Source organism: Leucoraja erinacea, chromosome 5, assembly GCF_028641065.1.
Source record: "Leucoraja erinacea ecotype New England chromosome 5, Leri_hhj_1, whole genome shotgun sequence".
Classification (NCBI taxonomy): domain Eukaryota; kingdom Metazoa; phylum Chordata; class Chondrichthyes; order Rajiformes; family Rajidae; genus Leucoraja; species Leucoraja erinaceus.
This window is the reverse complement of record NC_073381.1, coordinates 93,321,992-93,337,416: the sequence shown is the minus strand read 5'-3', so window position 1 is coordinate 93,337,416 and position 15,425 is coordinate 93,321,992. Positions and strand designations below refer to the sequence as shown.

General features: G+C 45.1%; 1 protein-coding gene across 3 annotated transcripts in view; it reads left to right on the top strand.

Moving 5' to 3' along the window:
- LOC129697586 (WD repeat-containing protein 26) overlaps positions 1–15,425 on the top strand; it is a 72,412-nt gene that overhangs the window by 38,650 nt on the left and 18,337 nt on the right. For 2 of the 3 annotated variants that reach the window (XM_055636268.1, XM_055636271.1), the window contains exons 7-12: positions 194–253; positions 1,472–1,610; positions 4,174–4,314; positions 5,478–5,597; positions 7,788–7,933; positions 12,962–13,040. In XM_055636268.1, the coding sequence (XP_055492243.1) occupies positions 194–253; positions 1,472–1,610; positions 4,174–4,314; positions 5,478–5,597; positions 7,788–7,933; positions 12,962–13,040 (685 nt within the window). The remainder of the gene's footprint in view (positions 1–193; positions 254–1,471; positions 1,611–4,173; positions 4,315–5,477; positions 5,598–7,787; positions 7,934–12,961; positions 13,041–15,425) is intronic. The other variant, XM_055636270.1, reaches the window with a different exon arrangement.

Below are 15,425 nucleotides of genomic sequence, written 5' to 3'. Positions count from 1 at the left end.
CCGTAAAGGTTGATTTATCACCTATCCTCACTGATTGTGGTCTGTTGGTCAGAAATTCGAGGATCCAGTTGCAGAGGGGGGTGCTGACTCCAAGTTCCATGAATTTGGAGATGAGCTTGTTTGGGATAACGGTACTGAAACCAGAGCTGTTATCTGTGAATGGGAGTCTGACGTAGGTATCCTTCTTATCCAGGTGTTCCAGGGATGAGTGTAGGGCCAGGGAGATGGTATCAGCCGTGGACCTGTTGTGGCGGTAAGTGAACTGCAGTGGATCAAGGCTGCTTGGTAGGCTGGATATAATGTGTGCCATAACCAGCCTCTCGAAGCACTTCATGATGGTGGAGGATAAGGCCACAGGTGAGGGGCCAGAAGACTGGAGGGTGGTTAATGTTGTGCCTATATTTAAGAAGGGCTGCAACGAAAAGCATAGGAACTAGACCCAGTGAGACTAACATCTGTGATAGGCAAGTTACTGGAGAGTATTCTGAGGGATAACATATATATGCGTTTAGATAAACGGGGTGATTAGGGATAGTCAACATGGTTTTGTACTTGGGAGAATGTATCACAAATTTGGTTGAGTTTTTTGAAGAAGTAGGCAACAAGGTTGATAAGGGCAAAGCCGTAGATGTTGTCTATATGGACATAGCATGGCATTTGATAAGTTCTGCATGGTAGCTCCTCTGAAGGGTTAGATTGCATGGGATCTGGGGAGAGCTAGCCATCCTAATAGAGAATTAGTTTCCTGGAAGGAAGCAGAGGGTGACGGTGGAAGGTAGATTTTCAGGCTGGAAGCCTGTAACTAGTGGAGTGATCAGTGCTAGGCCCACTGCTGTTTGTGGTTTATATCAACAATTTGGATAAGACTGTAGAAAGCATGATTAGCAAGTTTGCAGATGACAATAAAGTGGGTGATATCATAGATGGTGAAAATAATTAGCAAATTTACAGCAAGATCTTGATCAGTGGGGTAAGTGGGCTAAAGAACAGTTAATGGAGTTTAATGCAGATACAGGCGAGATGATGCATTTTGGGTGGTCAAACCAGGACAATCACACTAGTCACAATTCCAGTCAGAAAAACACCCATTAACCAACACCCTCTGTGACCTATCACCAAGGTAATTTTATATTCAGCCGCTCATGATTTTATAACCAGTTCGAATCCCTTTCCAGACCAACCTACCATACGACACCTGCCCATTTAAACCATGTCTACTGTCCTGTCTTCATCAATTTTCTTTTTTACTCCTCCATAAATTCCGATTTGTGTGTCATTATCTTCCTTGTGCAAAACCATACTGACTCCCCCCTAATCTTTCCCTGCATTTCCAAGTTAACGTAAATCCATTCCATTACAATCTTTTGTTCCGTAGATGGTCCCAGATCTCTGATTGCTATTCTTATGGTGGCCTGGACAACTATTAAAATGAGTTCACAAATAGCCGTGCTTTTCATTTTCTTTTTTCAAGGAAGCAGTTTCCTTGCTACACACAACAGATCCTCACAGAGCACTGCAATGAAGTGTGGTTCTGCAAGTTCTCCAATGATGGCAGTAAGTTAGCAACGGGATCCAAGGACACCACAGTTATTATTTGGCAGGTTGATGCAGTAAGTACCATGAGACCACAAGAAAACAAACGTTTCTTATTCAATTAGAGTGTTTATTGTGTTTTTCATTGTAATTTGGTTTATTTTTTTATGGCGGATTCCTTTCATATTCTCTCAATATATTCAAATCTTTAAGGACTTGCTTTGTTTCATTGTAGAGCAGAGCAATAAGAATTTGTAGAGCAGAGCAATAAGAATTTTCAATATGAGTCCATGCTGGCTAAACAAAGTGATTGAGACTAAACCAATGTTTAAACTCTTCCTCTGTAGCCATGCAGATGATGCATATCAAACTTTCATCCAGGTAGCTCTGCTTCACCTGTACTTTCAGGCTATGAATTCTAGATCCATGCCACTTTGAAAATAAAATAAAATTGAACTATTTAATTTTCTCCCTGTCTATAAATCAAAGACTCCATGTCGCTGACTTTTCTGATAAGGGAAATAATTTGTTCGTGTTCACTCTATCGTGGCCCCTTAATTTTAAACACCTCCATTAAAGCCTCTGCTCAGGCTTTTGTATTTTATTAGACCAAGTGGAACGGGTCCCGTCCCGTTATGGGAGGGGAGGGGGGGGGGGCCTGCGGCGTCTCACACACACACTAACCACCAACCCCTCCCCCCCACACACACACACTAACAACCCCCCCACACACACACTAACCGCCCCCCTTGAAATTATATTAATATTATTCATTTGCTCCTTTTACCCCATCCCCGCCCTATCCACTCACACATAGCCCCCAACTCGCAGGCGCGTCCAGAGAGGGAGGGGGGTGAAGAGAGAGGGCAGAGACTGAGAGAGAGGGGCAGGGACAGAGAGAGAGGGGCTGAGACGGAGAGGGGGGAGGGTGGGAGAGGGAGAGAGGGATCTCTCGGGTACAGGGCCTGACTTGCTTGTTCTTTCTGCATCTTCTGCTCCCGCGAGCGTGCGTCAACCAAAGCTCTCGGGAGTTCGGCTTCGTGAAGATTTTAATTAATAACTCAAGAAATAAAGCACAACATTTTCAGATGCCGATTTCGGACTCCAGGGGGTAAATCTCTACCAGAATATGTAAATAAATCTCCCATTCACGTGTCGTTTTTTCGAGAAGATGTGAAATCACATTAAAAAAAAGTAAATATATACACACACACACACTCAAAGTTTTATAGTTATAAGAATGAAACTAATAAAAAACCTCAGGCTGGCTGATCTTGCATTGTAAATAAATCTCCATTCTTGTCGATATTTTTATAAACTTCCAATGCTATGGGGTGATAATCAGAACAGTACACAGAACTCTAACTGTACCAGTCTTTTTTGCAGTATTACCTAAATCTTCCACCTGTTTTAATCTTTGCCTCGGCCAATGAAGATATCCTGTATTGTTTCATAATCTTATCTGCTATCATATGTACCTGCTGTATTAATCTAAATATCCATTTAAGGGTCCTTTATTCTACACATGGGTATACTGTCAGGTAGAAGGTCATAGAAGATCACGGAGTCATACAGCGTCATACAGCACAGAAACAGGCCCTTCGGCCCAACATGTCCATGCTGACCAAAATGCCCCATCTACACTAGTCCCACCTCTCCATGTTTGGCCCATATACCTCTAAACCATTCCTATCAATGGACCTATCCTTTAAATGTTGTTATAGTACCTGGCTCAACTACCTCTGACATCTTGTTCCTTATATCCACCACCCTCTCAACGAAAAAGTTGCCCCTAATCTTTCTAATAAGATCCTATTAAATCTAATAGGATCCTATAAAATCTTTCCACTCTCACCTTAATCCTATGTCCTCTGGTTGTAGATTTCCTATAGCAGGGTAACCAAAACTGAAAACAATACTCTAAATGTGGCTTCACCAATATTTTGTACAACTGTAACATAACATCCCAACTTCTATACTCAAGAACCTGACTTATGAAGGCTAACGTAGCGAAAGCCTTCATGACCGCCCTATCTGTGATGCCACTTTCAAGGAACTATGTACCTGCATTTCTAGATCCCGAAGATAGACACAAAAAGCTGGTGTAACCCAGGCAACATCTCTGGGGAGAAGGAATGGGATCCCTCTGTCGTACCGCACTCCCCAGGGTCCTGCCATTTACTGTGAAGGTCCTGCCCTGTTTTTACTTCCCAACATGTAACACCTCACAGTTATCTGCAGTAAACTCTATTCTTCTGCCCACTTGCCCAACTGATCAAGATCGTGCTGTAGCCTTTGATAACCATCTTTGCTATCTACAGTACCACCCACTTTAATATCATTGCAAACTTACTAATCATGTCTTCCACATTCACGTCCAAATCATTGATATAAACCACAAAAAGAAATGGGCCCAGCACTTATCCCTGAGGCACACCACTAAATACAGGCCTCCAATCTGAAAAATAATTTTCCACCATCACCCTCTGCTTCCTTCCATATAGTCAATTCTGTATCCGTTGTCCAGCTCTCCCCAGATCGCATACAATTTACCCTTCCAGAGCAGCATACCATGCTATATTAATAATGCTGACATAGTTCATTAATTGGCTTGGTTTTTTAAATATTTTTCTCTGTTAGGATACTCATCAGCTTAGACTGCATAAAACTTTAGATGGTCATGCTTATGGAGTATCATACTTGGCTTGGAGTCCAGATGATAATTACCTTTTGGCCTGTGGCCCTGATGACTGCTCCGAACTATGGCTTTGGAATGTGCAGGTAAGCAATGCTCCGGATGCAGTGACAATTCTTCAGTGTATTTTACACTGAATCAACCAAAGTGCCTTGTGACCATTGTGCTTAAATTATGGATAATCAAGTTCTTCAGAATTAACAGATGTAAGTAAAGTAATCTGTTAGCCTCCTGAGGAGTTTGTGTTAGTGGCCTCAGTTGCAGATGTCAGTAAAAATATCCAATAGAAGTGCACTGATCCGAGTAGTGCTGTTTTGTAAATCTTGCCTTTAAATTGAATTAAGACGGTCACAACTCATCAAACAGTAATCCAATCAGTTTTAAGCAACAGAACAAATCGTGTTGTTACTGAAAAGACGAAAGAGGAGGAGAATGTGGAAATTGGGATTTAAGAAGTCGGGATCACACAGAAGTAGTTCATATTGGCTGGTTCCATGAATGAGAAGAACAACAACGTAATAAATATTTCAGTAAAGCAAGATAACCTTCTGATTTTGTTCATACACGTTTCAAATTCAAAACAACCCGCTAAAAATAGACCTATCCAAGATTATCCTACCTCTCCCGATAACTCAAGCCTGCAACTCTAGGTAACATCCTAATGAATCTCCTCTGAACCCGTTCCAACTTAATGACATATTTCCTATACTGGAGGACCAGAAGTGTGCACAGTACTCCAATTTTGGTCTCACCCTGACTTGTACAGCTGCATGATAATGTCTGAACTTTTGTTCCACATAAAGGTAAGCATGCCAAAAGCTTTCTCCACCACCTCGTGGAGGAAATGGGTCAGCGGGTGTAAAGCAACCAAAAAGAAGACATGAGATTTGAAAAATAAATATTTGTTCTTTATTTTTGATGCAATGACATTTTGAATTAGGTGATTAGTTTATTTAATTTAGGTTAGAGATACAGCACGGAAACATGCCCTTCAGCTCAGTGGGTCCGCGCTGACCAGCGAGCCCCACATATTAACACTATTTTACATTTACCAAGCCAATGTACATACCTGTACATCTTTTGAGTGAGGGAGGAAACCGAAGATCTTGGAGAAAACCCACACAAGTCACGGGGAGAACATACAAACTCTGTACAAACAGCACCCGTAGTCGGGATCTAACCCGAGTCTCCGGCACTGCATTGACTCTACCACTGCGCTACTGATAGATTACATCTTTCTTCTCTCCAGACAGGAGAACTTAGGACCAAGATGAGCCAGTCCCATGAGGATAGTCTAACAAGTGTTGCTTGGAACCCAGATGGAAAACGTTTTGTGACAGGTGGTCAACGTGGGCAATTTTATCAGTGTGTGAGTTATTAATTTTCTAGGTAATTTGTATCTATGTACCTCTTTGTGCGATAACTCTTGAAAATTAATAAACTGCAGATCTTGAAAATCTGAAAATAAAAAATATTGGAAAATGTTGGAACCAGGGGTCGTTTATTAAAAATAAGTAGTTGCCTATTTAAGACAAGGATGAGGCAAAATTATTTCTCTCAAGGTCATAGGTTTTTAGAACTCTTCCTCAAAGGGCAGTGGAAGCAGTGTCTTTGAATATTTTTGGGGCAGAGGTAGATACATTCTTGATAAGCAAGGAGGAAAATGTTACCCCAAGTAGACTCGAAAGGACCGATTGACCCCCTGTCACTCCTGATTTATAACTTTGTATTACCTAATCTGGGTCTAGGATATTGGTATTGGTTTATTATTGTCATGTGTACTGAGATACAATGAAAAACGTTGTTTGGCTTGCGATCCAGGCAGATCTCACCATAGATTATGCAATCATACCATACATGAGTACACAGATAATGAAAAAAGAGAATGTAGAATATAGTGTTACAGCTACAGAGAAAATGCAGATTAAAAGAAGTGCAAAGGCCGCAACAAAGTAGATTGGAAGATTAGGAATACATCCTTAGCTATGAGAGTTCAAAAGTCTGAAACAACGGGGGAAGATGATGTTCTTGATTTTTGTGAATGTGTTTTCAAGCTTTAGTATTTTCTGCCTGCTGGGAAAGGGGAGAAGAGATTTGCCTTTGATTATGTTGGCTCTTTTCCCAGGGCAACATGAAGTGATTGTGGGTTTGGGGAGATTGTTTTGAATGTACTGGGCTACGTTTACAACTCTATGGAATTCCTTGCGATCTAGTGTAGATCAGTTGCCATACCAAGATGTTATGCATCCAGACAGGATGCTTTCTGTGGTGGGTCTGCAGAAACTGTTAAGAGTCACCAGACCAAGTGCAGACCCATTGGGTCTTCTCCCCCAACGCATAGCCACCAACTGCGCAGGTGCGGCTTATTTCTCCCCATCCCCCAGCACTCCCTCCCTCCTCCTCTTCAATCCCTAGAGAGGGAGGGGGGGTAGACAGGGAGGGCGATAGAGGGGGAGGGGGTTAGAGGGGGACGGTGTAGAGAGAGGGAGGAGGGTAAAGGGAGAGGGGGGGGGGTAGAGAGGGTGGGAGTGAGGGTAGATATGGAGGGGGCATCTCCTGCCTCCACACCCCCCCCCCCCCCCCAATCTCCCTCTACCACCCCACTCCCCACCCCATCTTCCTTCCCATTTCCCTCATCCTCCTCCCCTCACTCCCATTCCCTGCCCCAGGATCTACCCAGGTCGCAGAGCAGCGTCAAGGCCTGGTTCTCGTACTCAGCTGAGCCCTGGCTGTAGACTCCAGCCGTCAGCTCTGCCACTGCGTGGGTTCCACTGCAAGCCCCGACTACATCTCCAGGCTCGCCCCGACCCTGGACCCAGGGTCATCCTTGGTTCCAGCGGCGGCTTCTTTTTTGGCCCCGGTCACGGCCCCATCCCAAGCACCGGGCTTGGCCCTCACTCCAGCTCAAGCACAACCCTCCCCACCGGGCGCAGGCAGCGGCCACCACAGACGTGCTGGAGTGCCCCTCCCTCCTGGAGTGTCCCGTCCTGCCTTGTAAGTGCATTGTGACGTCACTCAGGTTTTTTTTTCCGAAATGGGTGAGTTTTCGGGCAGTTTTTAAAACTTTCAATGATTAAAAAGTTTTGAAATATAGGTGGGAATGCGATAGGAAGATGTTTATCGCCTCAACAGGAATAATGTGAGTAGGATGTGTGAAAATGGGAAAGCTGTGGCCTAACGTTTGGAAGAAAATAGGAAAATTAACCAGATTTTCTCACACACACACACACACACACACACACACACACACACACACACACCACACACACACACACACACACACACACACACACACACACACACACACACACACACACACTTTTAGTATCATATAGATCTTGTATGGATAGATCTTCAAAGGCCATATCAAAGTGTAGGGTCATTTCTGATGACTACAATTAGTCATTTGAATGTAGCACCTGATAATTTCCACTGCATGTGGAACAGTGTCCATCAAGAATCGATGCCTTTGGAGGGAATGTATAATAGGGAGGGAATTATTTCTGTTGTATAATGCTAAAGAGGCTTGTCTAACATTCTTTGTGTGTGTTTCTGTTAGGATTTGGAGGGAAATCTGCTGGATTCATGGGAAGGTGTGCGAGTGCAGTGCCTGTGGTGTTTAAACGACGGGAAAACAGTTCTTGCCTCAGACACACATCAGAGGATACGAGGCTACAACTTTGAGGACCTGACCGATAGGAATATGTAAGCTATAATGACCAGCTATTTACCCTGTAATTACTTTTACTGCCTAATACGATTTGCAAAGATGAAATGGTGGACATTAGTTCTGAATGTAGTTTACTATTTCTTGTACACACAGTGTCTGCCACTGTATTGCTTCCAGCTGTGTGTTTAGATTAATGGCTCATTGCAGATATTTAGTTGAAAGCTCGCTGGGTCATCAATGAGATCTTTTTGATTATTTTCACTGTTTTGTGATCCCATTTTATGTTATTGATGCCCAAAGCTTTATTCAAGGCTACAGGTGCACAACCTTTTATCCGAAGTTCCAAATAACGAAAACCTCCGAATAGCGACATTTTTTCGGTCCTTGAAAAAAGGTCCTTGAAGACGTTCACCGAGGGCGGCCCGCAGAGGTGACAGCGGAACCTCCGGTCGGTCCTCGAAGAAAGGGGAACTAAATCCCCATTCATAAAAGAGAAGGTGAGGGTATATTGCGCGGGAGGGTTAATAATTGACAATCTGCTGCTGCCTGCCCGTTGAGTTAAAAAAAGTTCCCACGGTAGACTCATGATACACAGTGTATCGTGAGTCTTGCGTGGGAACTTTTTAACTCAGCGGGCAGGTAGCAGCAGATTGTCGCTCCCTTCAGTTTCACCCCACCTACACCCCTCTGCTTCCCGGCCATGTGTGTGACCCCTTCCCTCCCCTCTCCAGCTCTCCGCCCATTGCACCGGCGTGGGGGCTTTGCACTGTCTTCACGTCGGAGCCAGTGCCAGTCACCGGAGACGTCAGGACCAACGGGACACCGGCCCCCAGGCCCACTGCAAGCACGGAGATCCCAGAGACCCACAGCCAGCAGCAGCCCAGCCCCGCTCCAAGTACAGAGGAACACGCTCTCCGTAGGGACAGAAGCTGATGGTGTGCAAGGTGCGTCTTGGTCTTGACGTTGCGGATGAGGGGGCGCAGCTCGGCTGTGACGTCTCCGGCCACCCCCCTGTACAGGAGCTGAGACTGGGAACTGTGGGGTTGTTTGTAGTTGCAGAGGGAGGGGGCAAGGGCAGTACAGTTCCCAGTCTCAGCTCCATTCCAGGGGGGTGACCGGAGACGTCAGAACCAACGGGACACCGACTGCAAGCACGGAGATCCCAGAGACTCACAGCCAGCAGCAACTCTAGCCCAGCCCCGCTCCAACTCCAGAGGAACCCGGGTTGCGGATGAGGGGGCGCAGCTCGGGCTGTGGGCGAACGGCCACTTGTCGCTGTAGCGGCGCATCGGGGAGCGGGTTCTTGTTGGTCCTGACGTCTCCGGCCATCCCCCTGGACAGGAGCTGAGAGACGTCAGGACCACCAGAAGCCGCTCCCCGATGGGCCGCTACAGCGACAAGTTGCAGTTCGCCCACAGCCCGAGCTGCGCCCCCTCATCGGGACACCGACCCCCAGGCCCACTGCAAGCACGGAGATCCCAGAGACTCACAGCCAGCAACAACTCTAGCCCAGCCCCGCTCCAACTCCAGAGGAACCCGGGTTGCGGATGAGGGGCCGCAGCTCGGGCTGTGGGCGAACTGCCACTTGTCGCCGTAGCGGCGCATCGGGCAGCGGATTCCTCTGGAGTTGGAGGGACAGGGAGACACAGCGGCTTTTGAGAATGGTGGGCAATCCCTTCCAAAGTTCTGCCCACACAGTCAGTACACCTCTCCTACACTTGTCTCCCGCACTAAGATCATCTCGCAGAGAATGATCCCAGTCTAACCCTCCCTATTCTCTCCTATTCTGCAAGAAAAAACTACATTGAAGACTCAAACTCGCGATTGAGTAACTGCCGGGATCGAGGCGCAAACTCGCGACCTTGCGGATATGAGCCGAGCACTCTACCACTACGCTAAAAATCTTCCATTCCGAAAGCCGAAAAATTCTGAATTACGAAAAGTGTCTGGTCCCAAGGCTTTCGGATAAAAGGTTGTGCACCTGTATTAGATATCATAAATGCAGCCTATTGGAGTGACAATTGTTCAGTTTTATCTTGTGGACTATCTTCCTGGAGGGGAAGAGAGGGGGGGACAGAGGGGGAGAGAGAGGAAGGGGGCGGGAGGGAGAGGAGAAGGGGAGCGGGGTGAGCAGCTCGCGGGGAGGACTTCACTCGCAGCGTGCAGATCGAAGACCGCAGCACGCAGAGCCATTGTGACGTCATCAGCCAAAGCCGCTTGGCTTTATTTTCAAAGTTATTTCAGATTCTTGAACATTTTGATTAATAACTCGAGAAATAATGCATGAAATTTTCAAATAAGGCGATTTTGGATTTCACGACATAAATCTCTCAGAATATGTAAAGGTTTTGACCGTTAGCGCGTCGTTTTTTCGAGAGGATGTGATCATACACAAACAGATAAACACACAAATCCACATACAGATCAGAGTTTTATAGTTATACTAGACCAAGTGCCGACCCGTTGGGTCTGTTTCCTCAAAGTGCGGTTGTGGGGGGGGGAGGCGGCATGCAGCGTCACACACACTAACTATCCCCCCACGCCCCTGCACTCACGCTAATTACCCCCCTTGATATTATATTAATATTCTACTATTAATTATTAATTTGCTCCTTTTACCCCATAAACACCCTATCTACTGACGCATAGCCCCCAACTTGCAGTCACACCTAGAGGGGATGGGGTTTAAGAGTGAGGGCAGAGAGAGAAGGGGCAGAGACAGAGACACAGAGAGAAGGGCAAGAGGGAGAGGGGAGGGGAGAGGAGGAGAGAAGAGCGAGGGGGGGGGAAGAGAGAGAGGGTGAGAGTGAGGGGGGGAGAGAGGGGGGTGGGTGAGGGGGGCAGGGAGGGGGACGTAGGGGGAGGGAAGAGGGTAGGGGGTGTGGAAGGGAGAGGGTTTAGGGGAGGGAGGGAGGGTGAGGGAGGCGATGGAGGGGATGGAGGGGAGAGAGAGAGGAGGGGGAGGAGAGGGGGGAGAGAGGGTGTGCTGAGAGGGGAGGGGGGAGCAGGGAAGGGGGTAGGGGGTGGCGGGAGGGGAGAGGGGTTAGGGGGGAATGGTGGCGGGGGGGGAAGGGGGGGGGGGAGGGGAGGAGAGGGGGGGGGGGGGGGGGGGGAGAACCTAAAAAAAACATTTTCGAACCAAAAAAGACACATTCTGCAAGCATTGTGGAACCAAAAGAGACACTTTTTGCAAACACTTTAGAACCAATAGACACTTTTTGCAAACATTTTAGAACCAATAGACACATTCTGCAAGCGTTTTAGAACCACCAAGGACACTTACATTTGAGTAAACATGTGTTCAGAGTTATTCACAGCTCAGAGAAACATGATCCTCTGCCTTCCTCCATCTTGAAGAGACTGTGAGGCACACCACTTCCTGGTTTTATAGTTCCACCCCCTACCGCCAGCGGGGGCAGCAGAGAGAATGGGGAATTTTGTAAAAACATTAATATCTCTGTCATTTTTCATCGACGGGGAAAATCCTCGGCACACATACGGCTGAGCAAGGTGGCCAAAAATGACGACCGGAAATCGCAGCACAGATGGCCAAAACCGGTCAAGAACAGACAGACAGACAGACAGACAGACAGATAGATAGATAGCCAGATAGACAGACAGACAGACAGATAGATAGATAGATAGATAGATAGATAGATAGATAGATGATAGGGATAGTGATGTAGATAGGGTAGACTGTCAGTTTTTTCCCAGGCAAATACTAGATGATATAGCTTTAAGGTGAGATGGGCATAGTTTAAAGGATAGACACAAAAAGCTCCGCGGCTCCGACAGCATCTTTGGAGAAAAAGAATGGGTGACATTTCGGGTCGAGACCCTTCTTCAGACTGCGAGTCAGGGGAAAGGGAAACGAGCGATATAGATGGTGAAATAGAGAATTTATGTTTATAATTTAAAAGAAATGTGTGGGGCAAGTTTGTTACATAGTGAGCGTTACATGGGTGCCTGGGATGTGCTGCCAGGCATGGTGGTGGAGGCAGATATGATTGTGGCTTTTAAGAGACTTGAATAGGCACATGGACATGTACGGAATGGAAGGATATGGATCAAACTCATATCTGCCAGTACACGATCCATATCTATATATATATATATACTTGAACGAAGACGTAGACGAGTTGTTTAATACGTTTACAGATGACACTAAGATTGCTTGGTTCACAGATTGTGAGGAAGGTTGTCAAGGTGGTTTGCATCTTGCAGTGTAGCCTCTGTATTTCTGTTCATGAAGTCATCTGCGGACAGCGGTCATTGACAAATCCACACATGAATCGTGAAGAGTGTTTCTGATCTGTCGGACAGGTGTGTGGGTTTTTTTTTCTATATTATTAGAGAGAATTCGTTTGTCACCAGCTGTGGAGATCTTCCTTGGCCAGCCAGCCCCCTTTACGATTAGTAAGTTCACTAGTGCTCTCTTTCTTCTTAATGATGTTCCAAACAGTTGATTTTGGTTAGCCTAAGGTTTGGCTGATGTCTCTAACAGTTGTATTCTTGTTTCTCAGTCTCATAATGGCTTCTTTGAATTTCATTGGCACAACTTTGTTCCTCATGTTGATAAACAGCAATAAAAGTTTCCAAATGTGATGGAAAGACTGGAGGAAAGACTAGGTGCTGAGAGCTCTCTTATACCAGCATTAAGGAGGCAATTATACACACCTGAGCAATTACAAACGTCTGTGAAGCCATGTGTCCCAAACATTGTGGTGCCCTGAAATGGGGGGACTATGTATAAACACTGCTGTAATTTCTACATGGTGAAATCATAATGTTTAAAAATACCCTTTATTAAAATCTGACAATGTGGACTTTAACCATATGTGATTTCTTTCCATTACAAATCTCAAATTGTGGAGTGCAGAGGCAAATAAATAATGATGGGTCTTTGTCTCAAGCATTATGGAGGGCCGGTATATCTGGAAAGGATGAAATATCCTGACTCAAATAATGCTGATTATTGCCGCACTATGTTGTCATTGAAATTAAAATAACTCTAGTGTACTGAAGTACTTGTTATGTTTGATCCTTGCTTCATTCTATTGCAGAGTACAAGAGGATCATCCTATAATGTCGTTTACAGTTTCAAAGAATGGAAGATTAGCCTTGTTAAATGTAGCAACTCAGGTATGTAAAGCAGAGGGGAATCAAGTAGATTTAATGTGGAATATATTTCCCTGCTGTCGCTCTTTTATCGGGTTCAAGTGACCAAAGGCTTTACTCTTCACCATGAATCATTTGTTTTATACAACCTGCATGTCTACCAGAAAGAAGTATAAACTCAAAACTTGGATTTAATCGCTTCCCTTGACTAATCACATTAGCTGAATTTTATACGTCGCATTGAATCATCACAAGAACCTTCTGAATGTAACTTGCCTGTGTCCATTGAGTCATACAGCATGGAAACAGGCCTCAACCCACCAAACCCAGAAACACAGTGATACAACTAATAGAACCACTACCCAACAGTGCCAGTGTTCCTTGTTCAATTCTAACCTAAGGTGCTCCATGTGTAGCTTTTATCATTTTCCAGGTGCTTCAATTTCTTCCCGTGTCCCAAAGACATGCTGGTTGATGGGTCAATTGGTCACGATAAATTGCCTCTTGTATGCATGGTATGGGTTGTCGTAATAATCTGGGGTTGTGAATTTGATGGAAGGGGGGGGTGGGGGGGGGGGGGGGGGGGGGGGGGGGGGGGGGGGGGGTGGGGGGGGGGGGGGGGGGTGGGGGGGGGGGGGGTGGGGGGGGGGGGGGGGGGGGGGGGGGGGGGGGGGGGAAAATAGGGGGGGGGGGGGGGGGGGGGGGGGGGGGGGGGGGGGGGGGGGGGGGGGGGGGGGGGGGTTACAAATTTTTTATAGGACAATGAAAATGCCCTCATTAGTCAGTATAGACTACATGAGCCAAATAACCTTGTGTCTAATGGGAATATGGAGTCTATGCTGACATCAAGCTCTCATTTACAGTAATTCTCCACAAATCCCATCTTATTCTCGCTGCGTCATTGATATTGGTTTATTATTGTAACATGTACAGAGATGCGGTGAAAAGGTCTGTTTCTATGCTATCCAGTCAAATTATACTACACATGAATACAATCAACCCATACAGGTTCAATAGATAGTGTAAAAATACCAGAGTACAAAATATAGTGTTACAAATTATAACGTTACAGTATCACTGTTACAAGTACAGAGTTACTATCAATACTCCACCCCACCCCTTCAGATCTCCCACTCACCTACGCACTATGAACAATGTAACATTGAGATTTGGGAGGAAGCTGGAGCATCAAGAAAAACGCATGCAGTCATAGGGAGAATGTATAAACTCTACGCAGCACCAAAGACCAGGATTGAACCTAGGTTACTGAAGAGCTAACATAGTGGCTCTACTGGCTGTGCCACACTAATCCACGCCTCGCCACTCAAACCCTCCACTGACGACAAAAAACATCAACTATACTCTTTGTATCTTGGCTGGATATTTCCATCACCACCACATTGTCTTTCCAAATTCTCTGACCATGAGAGCAACCCTGTCCAAAGACTCATGCCCAAGTCTCCTTATCCTTATTGGTTCCAATTATTTGCTCCTCACTTCCAAGCACATTTAACCTTAAATGATTATCATCATCTGCAAGTTCTTGATTAAGCCCATCCTCTTATCCTGACTTTTGCATTGTGTTCAAAGCTTGTCAACACTTGTGCTTTGTCATATCAATCTAGAAGTCTGACAATACTTATTAGTTATCTATCCAACTGTCCCTCTTAAGTTAAAGTGCCTTGCTATGCATTCCCGTGTAAGCCTGCAATTTAAATAGAAGCAAGCTTCAGTTATAATGCCCATTGCATTTTGTTAATTAATAAACACACAAAGGATCAGTCACAGTTTTGTGCTTAGCTAAAGTATGAAAAAATACATAAGTACTTCTCGGAGTTAGAATAATGCTTAAATTATTAATATGATTGGAATTGTCAAATAATGAGAAAATTAAGATTTTATAACAATTTAATGCTGTTTTTCAATAAAATGAACTTATTTAAATCTTTCAGAAAATTATGTCTTTGCTCCCTTCAACTTTGTAAGCTATTACTAAATAGCCATAGCAGTACCAGCATTCTTTGTCTCACAGACCAACACAACTTTCTATACATTCCTGTTGATAAAACAAATATACTGTTTTGCAGTGGGGACGTACAGTGGCTTGCAAAAGTATTCACACCCCTTGAACTTTTCCACATTTTGTCACGTTAGAACCACAAACGTAAATGTATTTTATTGGGATTTTATGTGATAGACCAACACAAAGTTGCGCATAATTGTGAAGTGGAAGGAAAATAATACATGGTTTTCAAATTTTTTTTACAAATAAAAAACTGAAAAGTGTGGCGTGCAAAAGTATTCAGCCCCCTTTACTCTGATACCCCTAAATAAAATCCAGTGCAACCAATTGCCTTCAGAAGTCATCTAATTAGTAAATAGAGTCCACTTGTGTGTAATCTAATCTCA